Source organism: Palaemon carinicauda, chromosome 14 (assembly GCF_036898095.1).
Source record: "Palaemon carinicauda isolate YSFRI2023 chromosome 14, ASM3689809v2, whole genome shotgun sequence".
In the NCBI taxonomy this organism is placed as follows: Eukaryota; Metazoa; Arthropoda; class Malacostraca; order Decapoda; family Palaemonidae; genus Palaemon; species Palaemon carinicauda.
In genome coordinates this window covers 1,593,831-1,605,960 of record NC_090738.1, presented here as the reverse complement: position 1 = coordinate 1,605,960, position 12,130 = coordinate 1,593,831, and the positions used below count along the sequence as shown (strand labels likewise).

At 36.6% G+C, this 12,130-nt stretch overlaps 1 protein-coding gene across 1 annotated transcript; it reads right to left on the bottom strand.

The window, feature by feature from the left end:
* Positions 1–1,055: 1,055 nt before the first annotated feature.
* Positions 1,056–1,970, bottom strand: LOC137653837 (dentin sialophosphoprotein-like). Its single transcript, XM_068387487.1, has 2 exons — positions 1,657–1,970; positions 1,056–1,500 (listed from the first exon to the last, which is right to left on the bottom strand). The coding sequence occupies exons 1-2, from the start codon at positions 1,968–1,970 to the stop codon at positions 1,056–1,058; spliced, it is 759 nt and encodes a 252-aa protein (XP_068243588.1).
* Between the last annotated feature and the right edge of the window lie 10,160 nt (positions 1,971–12,130).

The window sequence follows — 12,130 nt, the reverse complement described above, 5'->3', positions numbered from 1 at the left end:
TTCTTGCACATGCACCCAATTTAATCCATGTATATCCATGCATTATTTTTTATCATTGCCTCTCCATGTATACCCATGTATTAATCTCGGGGGGGGGGGATGATGGAGTACCGGCAATAAGATATGTTTTCCCATGGCGGGCAGGCGCCAAGTGAGTGGCACTGTGCCGGTTGCAGAGAGCAACCGAGTCAGTCTGTATCTGAGGACGCATTAAACTACATGTCTCCACCATCGTGTGTCTCTTGTCCTACCTTGACATCCAATAGTATCTGAGAAACAAAAAAAAAAAAATTCCTTTGGCGGTGGCCAAGAATGGAAATGGTAAGCAAGGGCTGGTTTTTTATTATAAATTTAAGGATTTAATATTTACTTTTGGTCTGAAGTCTGTTTATAGCATAGAAATCCACCAAAACGTAGCTACTGTAATATCTTTCTCATTGGAGAAAGAAAAAATTGAAAATTTTTATTTATAATGGATTATCTTTCGATATTTTTTGAAGCGGCGGAACATCTTTACCAAAGTTCTTAAATAATCTGTTAGATATTTGAGATCTAAGGAAGTGAAGATTATAGTATTTTAATGATGTCATAGCTATAGATGGTTGCTTTGAAGGGGCATTGGATGCTAGCTATTTGCTTTTAAAGCTTTCTTAAGATTTGGATTTATTTACTGATAAGTGCAATTGGTTTTCAGACTCGGAATTGTATATGGTAAGGTTTACAGTGGACGAATACTGAAGGCAGATTTCGTAACTGTAAGGATGAACTATTTCGTTTAAAACCTTGTATAGATGCCAAACATTCTAAAATAACAAAAACGCGATTTTCAGGCAAATCTTTTGGGTAGAATTGTCTGTTACATAATTTCTTCAAAATTTGTCTTCAGAAATATTGTTGAAATGAAAACGGTACAGTATTTCTGTATTTTTACATAATGGGCAAAGCTAGTTGGGAACATAAAGGGGAAATATCAAATGCTCTGGTTGCGGTCACATTTTGACGCTATCTATTTTATAATGGTCGTTCTTTTAACTCCATATTTGCATCAGAAGTATTTAATCTATTACTATATTGTGACCCCTGAGATATAGGCAGTTTATCACTATATTGTGACCCCTGAAATGTAGGGAGTTTATCACTATATTGTGACCCCTCAGATGTATAGGCAGTTTATCACTATATTGTGACGTCTCAGATGTAGACAGTTTAACACTATATCGTGACGCCTTAGATGTAGGTAGTTTATCACTATATCGTGATGCCTCAGATGTAGGCAGTTTATCACTATATCGTAATGCCTCAGATGTAGGCATTTTATCACTATATTGCGACCCCTGAGATGTAGATAGTTTATCACTATATTGTGACCCCTGAGTGTTTGGCAGTTTATCACTATATTGTGATGCCTCAGATATAGGCAGTTTATCACTATATTGTGACGCCTGAGATGTAGGCAGTTTATCACGATATTGTGACCCCTGAGATGTAGGCAGTTTATCACTATATTGTGTCCCCTAAGATGTAGGCAGTTTATCACTATATTTTGACCCCTGAGATGTAGGCAGTTTATCACTATATCGTGATGCCTCAGATGTAAGCAGTTTATTACTATATTGTGACCCCTCAGATGTAGGCAGTTTATCACTATATTGTGACGCCTCATATGTAGGTAGTTTATCACTATATTGTGACCCCTGAGATGTAGGCAGTTTATCACTAAATTGTGACCCCTGAGATGTAGGCAGTTTATCACTATATTGTGACCCCTGAGATGTAGGCAGTTTATCACCATATTGTGACCCCGCAGATGTATGCCGTTTATCACTATATTGTGACGCCTCAGATGTAGGCAGTTTATCACTATTGTGACGCCTCATATGTAGGCAATTTTTCACTATATTGTGACCCCAGAGATGTAGGCAGTTTATCACTGTATTGTGACCCTTAAGATGTAGGCAGTTTATCACCATATTGTGACCCCGGAGATGTAGGCCGTTTATTACTATATTTTGACACCTCAGATGTAGGCAGTTTATCACTATTGTAACGCCTCAGATGTAGGCAGTTTATCACTATATTGTGACCCCTGAGTTGTAGGCAGTTTATAACTGTATTGTGACCCCTGAGATGTAGGCAGTTTATCACTATATTGTGATCCCTGAGATGTAGGCAGTTTATCACTAATGTGACGCCTCAGATGTAGGCAGTTTATCACTATATTTTGACCCCTGATATGTAGGCAGTTTATCACTATATTCTGACGCCTCAGATGGTGGCAGTTTATCACTATATTCTGACGCCTCAGATGTAGGCAGTTTATCACTATTGTGACGCCTCAGATGTAGGCAATACTGCGAAGCCTCAGATGTAGGCAATTTATCACTATATTGCGATGCCTCGGACATAAGAAATTAACCGCTATATTGTGAATCCTCGGCTTTAATTAATCATTATATCATTACGCCTCTGGTGTAGGAAAATTTTTTGCTATGTTGTGACACCTCAGTAGTAGGTTTGGAGTCATTTTGAAGTTTTTGGAGATGAATACAATGATTTTTTTTTTCTTTTTTTTTCATGAAAAGTGGGGTTGGATACAGTACAGCAAACGAATCTTCAAAATTAAAGTTGAAGGGAGCGGGAAGCTTTCGACAAAATTTTGAAAAGTAAAGTTCACATTGTTCAAAATCAATGTTTAAACGTTGTTCCAGATAATAAAAATTTTTAGAATTTTATGCAAGTAGGTAACAAAAAACCAGATTTACAAATCATTGAAAACTAAAGATTTTAAACTTAGTACTGACCACACTATTCATGTCATCAATGTATGTTAGCCCAGAAAGAGTACAAAAAAGTGAATATTTTCAAGGGGTTTCAACTAACATGGATGATTGGTCAATTCTTGCTTAAAATTTTCAGAGATAAGGACATGTGCGAGTTATCCATTCTTTAGACAGTTTGGGTACTCGTTACAGATAGGTGAGAGAGATTTTTAATCTCTAATATTTGTGTCTAGGTACAGAGGCAAGCGATGCTTTAAAGAGGTTTGGCAAGTGAAAAAAGAAAAGAAGGATTAATGTCTCCATTTAGCTTTATACCAAAGGTTATTAATAAAATGGAGGCAGAAATTCTTCACTCAAGTTGAATATTCCACAATGGAAGTCCTCGCCATCTTGACTTGTTATATTATCGAGGGAAATTTTATTGTTAAATTTTGTGAGTGTTTACGTAACAAAAGGTTTATTACACACGGCAAAGAGAGAGAGAGAGAGAGAGAGAGAGAGAGAGAGAGAGAGAGAGAGAGAGAGAGAGAGAGAGAGAGAGAATTGAATTTTTTCACTGAAATTTAGAACTTTGATATAAAAGGTAAAGTTTTTGAAATTATAAGTATATGTACAATGTTTTATTTTTGGAATCTGCTTTCCAGGATCATGAATACAATGAAATGCCAAAAGACATCTTTTATGGTGGTCATGGATGACTTAAGTGGTCATGGGTATCTTCTATCATCGATGAATGACAGCACAGACAAGGCTTGTAAAATTGTCTTTCAACAAAGAGAGACTTCCAATAATGGTCACGAGCAAAGCAAAATGCCAGTGGATGTTACTTTATTTATCCCGCTTTTATTAGATTCCGGTGCTTTCGAAATCTACAGTGATCAAGCAATTTATGCATAAATTGATGCATGAAATGAGGGGTTACTTAGATCCAATGGAAAATTCATTTGTTAAATCTTGGCAAGCATTTCACGGGTAGATCGGTGTATACCAAGGATCTTATTGATAATCAGGTGTTGCAGAATCTGCACTGTTTATATTTTCCTATATTGAAAAACTTCTTTATGATTTTGATAGATCATTAGATTTTTCTTTTCTCGGAGATTTGAGGAATTAAGTTTTTTGTAATATGAAGATTTCATTGTTGAACAAGATAAAAAAAATCACCAATACCGTAAAGTTTTAGTTTTGATATCAGAAGTTGTCACAAAAGCTTTTCCATATTTGATGTATTTTGCATGATACAGAGGAAGATGCAATGATTTTGTCCTTTGATCAGTTTATTTTTAAGAGCTTTTAGATAGGTAAAATTAAAGTGAAGCACTGTGGTAATGTAACTGCGGCTACAAGTTCAAACATTTGCAAATTATAGCGTCAGAGATAGGTGTCTCCATAGACACGAGCATTGGTAGTCTGTTTCAAGTAAACACATTTGTCAAGGACTTCATAGAGAAGAAGTTAGATGTGTATAAATAATTCAATCGCAACCTTTATTTCTTTCGCTCCAAATCTTTCCTTCTCTCACTTTCTTTGGTATTATCTAGGTTCAACCGGCACGGTGCGCTGTAATGCAATTTAATGTTTTATCTTTATACCTGTAGAGAATGCAGAGTGAAGTGAGGACTAGAATTTTTTTGCCTTACAAAGTATAGCAAAAAATAATTGTCCTAACGACATGTAAGCAGACCTTAGTGTCTTGTTACTCAATTTCAATTGTTATGTAGGCAGCGGCCAATGGGATTTTATTGTGGGGTGAAACATATTCGATGTTTAAAGAGGTATTGACTAAGTGGTCACTTTCTAGCGCATGCTAGCCCGAGCAAGTCAAATTTATTATTATTATTATTATTATTATTATTATTATTATTATTATCATTATTATTATTATTATTTATTAGTACAAGAGTGAAGTTCCACCACTCAAATTTGGTTTACTCTACATTATTGCCGTGGATACACAGGTTTCCATATTTTTTTTTCAAAACTTAAGATTCTGTTTTTTATCTATGGTTTTTCCTGTGCGGCAGAAAAGGCTTATATGTTAATTTGAATGAGTTTGTTCATATTGTTTTAAATATGCAATGCTGTATCAGTACAGAAGTTTGCAGAAGTTATTAGAATAGATAATGTTATATCTATTCCGTCTTTTTTTTTTTTAAGTATGATTCACTAGAAAAATAAACCTGGCATCAGCCGGCATGGTGCGCTGTAATGCAATTTAATGTTTTATTATGTTTATACCTGTAGAGAATGCGGAGTGGAGTGAGGACACGTATTTACCAGAATTCCTCACCGAAAGCCCTTGTCCACAAAATGGCCATTGAAGCTTGTTCGTACCCTTAGCAGATTTCAGTGGCCCACCCCTTGCTGTGTTCCTCCTTTCTTGTCCATTCAGGATCACTGGTACAGGCTGCAGACTTGTCAGTCCTGTCTCTCGCCATTCTCCTCTAGTTGGTCGGGGAGTTGGTGTGAGCCTGAATGATTTAGGTTGCCCGTCAGGTCAGGACGGGTACTCATTAATGAATGGGGTGACCCTCGGGTCACATGCTCTCACCTGGGTCATCTTCCAAACAGGTGAAACTTGTCGTGCATAAGAAAACGCGACTGAAGTGCCTTATTGGGACGTCCGGGGAACATACATACAAAACAAATCTGCCTATTCTGGCATACTTAAAAATAGCATTTTAAAGGAGTAATTAGGAATGGCCTGGTGCAGTGGCTATACATCTAAATATTAATTTCTGAATTGGTACTGAGGCGATAAATTTAGTAGCTTATAAGTCAGCACTACTAATATTATGTTCAAAACCAGTGTAATAATATATCTTGACATACGTTTTAGAAAATAACCAAGGTACGAAGCCGTAAAGCTTTGTCTTGTGTTTCTACACAATGACGTCACGAATATGGCGTTTTGTCAACAAGTATAGTTAATGCACTCCTCCCGTACCAAGGTAGGAGAATATGTAAAGTACGGAAGCCAAAATGTCATGGGTAACTATTACATTAAGAGGGAGACCAAAATACAAAAGAAAAGAAGAGTGAAGAAAAAATCTTCACATTCATCGTCTCGTGTTAGCTAAAGGAAGATGATCCTTTGCTTATGAAAATACGTATGAACAAGCAACGTAAGACTTAGTATGAAAAAATTATAGGTAGCCTAATGTTCATTTACAAGATGAATAATAATAAACCAGCGGTTGGTTTACTTTTATAGCAATATGTGAATCTTTCAAAATATGGAATGCCGCAAAGTTTTTTTTTTTTTCTTTTTTTCTAGCATAAAAGCATTGCCAATTGCCGATACTTGTAAAATGCAGAGGATTTTTAAATGTAATCTTCCCAATCTTCCCCTTACTGTCTTTGGGCTTAAACTAACATACATTCAAAAGGACGCTCAAGTCACCAAGTGTCATTTTTTAAGGGAGGGTGGGTATTGTAAGAACTATTGATGATGATGATAATATTGTTTTTTTTTTTTAACATTGCTGAAGAATCTACAGTGTAGATAATAATCGTTATTAAAATGTAAAATGCTATGAAATATTATGAAAACACTTACAATAAAAATTCAAATCATGATAGCAACAATGGCGATACTAATACGCTATTAAGATGAGGATAGTTATGCAAATGAGAGTGTTGGTGATCGTATTGGCAGCCAGAATCATATAGAGTCTAATGAAGGGGCAATGAAAATGATGTTTAGAATGCCATGGATAATTATAATAATAGTGGAGAAAAAGAAAATTACGGGGTATTGACAACGAAGAGAGTAATGCTGATTATGATGGCAATACCAACAATAAGCATTATTTTAAAGATGCAAAGTCTCAGAGGCAAGGGACAGAACCAAAGCTAGAACCAGAGAGGGTCAGACAATGACAAGGATAGCCAGGTGGTAGTCACTACGGGAAACTTTTATATTGGACTAGAGCACGGCCTCGAACTCCCATCCCAAGAGGCCCTCACAGCCTCAAACTGCAATAATATTGACCTTGAATTGGCAAGTATAATGCCAGTAACAACACCGATGATGATTAAGGGGAAATAGACCAATGATGCCTAATACTGAGAAAGTATGACATAATGATGATAATGACAAGATATAAATGATAATTATTATGGAAGTGACAATAATTATGATAATACAATGGAGTCGGACAATTAGAAGGCTGACGATGATTGTTGAAGGAAAAAAAAATTAACTATACTGAAAATGAAATTTTGTCATTTCAGTTAAAAAAAAGAAAAAAAAATGTCGGTATTAATAATGAAAAGGGAGATGAAAATGGCATTAATAAGGAAAATAATAGTGATGACTTTATAGGTGATAATGAGATCGCTGGAATGAATATAAATCATTATTATGACTATAATTGGGATATAAACGACTTATGATAATGACAATCATGATGATTGGGATAAATCCAACGTTCATGGTATTACAATGATTAATGCTCTTACATTAACCGAAAAATGCAAGTGATACTAAGGACGACTGCTATATTAACAGGTATAATAATAAGGATATTGATTATCTTAATCATTGTTGGTGCAAAAGGAGACATTAAGAGTAACAATTATTATGATTATCAAGATTAAAGTACAAACAACAAATAAATGCCAGCGTGATAGCTATAGTTGTTAATAGGACGATAATAAAAGTTTAAATTAGGAAAATAATCATAATGTTAGCGACAGTACAGTCGTGAAAATGCAAAGCACTAGAGAATATTGCGTATAAGAGAGGACTTACTTTTGAAAAGGGTCTCAAATCACCACTTAATTGAACGTTGTGTTCTATTGTCTTCTGACATCTGCACTTCCTTGTAGGTCAAGGGCCAAGTGTACTTCAAGACTCTTTCACCTTTACACTTGAGGCCTTCAAAAGAGTAGACATTTCCTAGCGTTCTCCACTGCTCTACCTTTTCTAAAACCTCTATTAGGCCTATAGTTTTGGAGATAGTTAGATTGCATGGATTCTCAGTGCACTGCTCAGAGACATTTTCATCAGCCTGATGGCATTATTGTCACTCTTCCTATGACCCGTAATTTCTATGCTATAACCTCATGGAAAAACTGAAGTTGTCTCTTATTCTACCTTGTGGGAAAACAATAGATTAAAACAAATCACTTTTCGAAAATTTATTCTCATTTTCATTTAATACCTATTTGGTTTTGCCATAGTATGTCGGATTGGAGATCCACACGAGCGCAGAAAGAACAACATAAGAGGCAGAAAATAGTTTCCAAACCAAATGACGTCAAGATAATCAAAAGCAATTTTTCTTTCATCCTCCTCCTCCTCCTCCTCCTCCCCATTAAATTTATTATTATTATTATTATTATTATTATTATTATTATTATTATTATTATTATTATTATTATTATTATTATTATTATTATTATAACTGCAATTTATAGGTAACCGAGAACAATAACTGAATTATCTTTCTACAAAAAGCCTAACCAGCTTTCTAAGTATCCTAACAGAAAGTTCTTTCAAGTTTTCCCTTTATTCAAGACCCCTCAACTAGAATCAATTAGGTTTATAGAGCCGATGCATCATGAGCGAGTAGTTTTTTCTACAACATCTTTCCCATATATGATAACAGAGAAAATTATATATCGTTTATCTATGTAATGCTAAGTAATGCTAAAGGTGGATATCAATGCTTTTGCCCCCCCCCCACCCCCCCACACACACACACAAAAGAAAAAAAAAACAAGTTAAACTTACATATATCAATTTATAGATTTGTTCGTGGTCTGGTTGAAGCTTATTGTTCTACATGTTTATTTTACCGGAAAAAAAAAAAAATTTCGGTCTCATATCTAAACCGAACATGTAGAAAATACTATTAATCATTTTGTTGCAAAGGGTTTTTTGTTAGATTGTTTTATTTTCGTAGGAGATATAACGTAATGAGTTTGTTCTAGAGTTCCAGTATTATCAAGACTCTTCATCATGATCTTAGATTAGGTACTATTCTAGGTCTTTGTAGTATAAAAAGAATATACACTCGATACATTTAGTATGAATATCAGCCGTGCTTTCTATTTAAAGCGAGTCTAGTATCAGTATGAAAGTAGTTGAAATCACTTCTGCAGTCTTTTCAGTAGATATTAGTAAGTAAAGAATACTGAAATTTTCATACGGAATTTGAATGCATAGTTGTTTACGATATATATGAAATTATGTCAAAACTATGAACGCATGCAGAGAAACATTTTTTTTCCCTATTTATATAGCGCCATTACCCACTATGACCGAATTCTATAACACAATACGCATGTGGAAAATAGCACGATGATATGTAAAATTTATTTTGTAAAATTTGATAACCTAATTTAGCTTAGGAAAGAATGGGCCATTTGTCTCAATACATTACTGATAGATAAAGATCATGTCTCTTCTCTTATGATTTAAGCTTTGAGTTATGATAATCTAAAGTTTGAAGAAATACGAAATGTCCAACAACATAGTAAGGAAGATATTATTTTAGTCAAAATCAGAACAAGAAGACAGCGCTGTTTCACCAAATGAATCGAAATTATTGCACACAGAAAAACATTTTGGTTATTATCAGACTGGCTCATAGAATAACTTTACCTATGCTTTTTCTACTATGGTGGTACTATTCTTCAGGAAAAGAGGAATATCCAAAGGCATTGGTGAAATGGGGAAGCTTGCTAATCGCTATTTGTAAGCTTATGAGGCAAATATGGTGGATTGCCAGAAGACACTAAAATGTCACTGAGAGTAACTAGTGAGTTAATCATTGACCAAAGATACTAAAACCACTGAGCAAAAGGAGACTGACAAAAGTGAAGATTGATAGATGCTTTATGTCAAAAATAATGTTAATTGATAAATTTCTGCATTTGCATAAAAAAACAGGACCGATAGAAGTTCAAGAAAGGGAAGGGACCTATGTCAACATGGTGATGTTGGAATACTAAGTCAAAGATCGAAATCTTGAGCTGTCTGATGAAGCTAAATTGCCTGTTAAGTTGGAAAGATTTCGAATTGATGAGCATTTAATCTACTAGTTAGTGAAGGCTATGTAGGCAAGAAAAAAAAAACATGGTACTATGGTATTCAAGTTGCACAAGTTAAGATAGTGAAGACCGGAAGAGTGATAGAAAATGAGTCTATTTCCTTAGTAACAGATGGTTTCTGTAGACTATTGGTAGAATTATTGTTTGCGCTATACCTAGATTATCTCATTTCTTCTTTTTCTTGAAAATATTCCAGGTATAGAGGATCTCCAGGATGTGGTTAAAGCTTGAATGCACCCAAATGGGTTAAAGCAATGCATGACCATAAAGAGAGCGCAGGAGATAGTGGTACTGGGAGAGATCTTGTACAAAATGCTGATACCAAGATAACAGAAGTCATTACCAGACCCCAAGTACAACAAAAAATTAAGTGTTAAGCCACTATCTGTGGTTTCAAGCATTCCACATATAAGAACAGATCAGTCAAAGGAACCCAAGGCTTACCAAGCAGTTGGAGAGAGAAAAAAAAAGACACGCAGTACAGTGCCAAGGATAAAGTAGTTTTTAAATTCAATGTTATCAGTTGTGTAAGATATAGTATTAACAAGGGTAAAGCGACTGGAAAAATAACACGGCTCCTAGTACCTACAATCTGCCAATATAGTGTAGTTCAGTTTGCCTATGAATCTTTTATTGGAAATCATCTTGGTGCAAAGATGTCGTTAAAGGTGTCTGCAGATTCTGCAAAGCTTGGTCCTTTAACCATAAGCGTGTACTGAAGTGCCACCCCCCCCCCCACCACGATTGAAAAAAAAAAAAGTACCTCTGTGATCACACTTGATGGACAAGTCATTCTTGAGAGTAAACGTGAATTTAATTGAACCCATATCTCTTGTGTCAGTGGTGTGATGTGTATATGTAATATATATATAATTACATGTTTAAAACACATGACCTAAGAGGTCACTGTGGAAGTAGGAGAGTGTGAGAAATGCCATAGTCATGTCATAAACAGGATGCAAATGCCAAACCTCAGCAATGTAACATTTTTCATGAAGAGTAAACACAACCAAGCCGTGAGAAAGAGTTGTCTCTGAGAACGGAATGTGACGGTGCCGAGTAAGGGTGTGAACTCAAAGGCAGATTAGAAACGACTAAGTTATTATTGTGGAACACTCTCCTTATATACAAAACCTCAAGGCAACAGGACATAACAAGTTCACAATACAGACAATATTACAGAGGAAAAACCAGACATGAATTTTCATGTTCGTTTTAGTGCGAGGGAAGAGCGAAGATACAAGCATAATATATACAAAAGGAATTATGTACAATTGTGTGAAACACGGTTGGTACATGGCTCCCCCCCTAAAAATGACATACTGTGCATGTTAAATTGGGCGCCCTGATCTAGAGAGGCCAACTGTAGGCGGGTCATCTGGCAGAAGATAAGCAGGTTTTAGATGATCAATGGAGACCCAGTCTTCTTTGCCCCGAATGTTTAGGAGGAATGCTTTCGGACTGCGTCGGATCACAAGGAAAGGGCCCGTGTAAGGGGGCGTTAGTGGTGGCTTGCTAGTGTCGTTGCGCAGGAAGACGTGCGTTGCAGAGTGCCAGTCAGTTGGTATGTGATGCTTCGCTGGGGGCTTGTAAGTCTGGCGGGACGGAGTAAATTTTTCCACGACGTGACGTATGCGCTGGAGATCGTCGGAGGAGGTTGTAGAAGGAAAAAATTCGGCAGGGACGACCAACAGGTCGCCATACACCATTTCGGCTGCCGAGACGTCAAGGGCGTCTTTAGGAGTGGTCCTTAGTCCAAGGAGGACCCAGGGAAGCTGAGTAAACCAGTTGCAATCCTTGCAGCGGGACATCAAAGCTGCTTTGAGGGTGCGATGAAAACGTTCAATCATTCCATTGGCAGCGGGGTTGTAGGCCGTTGTCTGATGTAGGGTGATGCCCAGGAGATTCGCTAATGACGTCCACAATTGAGAGGTGAAAGTGGTTCCCCTGTCAGAAGTAATATGCTCAGGGATACCGAATCTTGAAATCCATCCAGAGAGTAAGGCAGATGTACATGAGGCGGACGTTGCAGTTTCCATGGGAATGGCTTCAGGCCAACGAGTGGAGCGGTCGATGACGGTAAACAGGTAATGATGTCCTTGTGATGTGGGTAGGGGGCCTACAACGTCGACGTGAATGTGTGCGAAACGACGCTGAGGTTGAGGAAAGGTGCCCACTCCTGAATCCGTGTGTCGATGTACTTTGGAAGTTTGGCAAGAAGTACAGGCACGGACCCAATCCTTAGCATCCTTAGAAATGCCGTGCCAAATGAACTTTGCCTTCAGCAG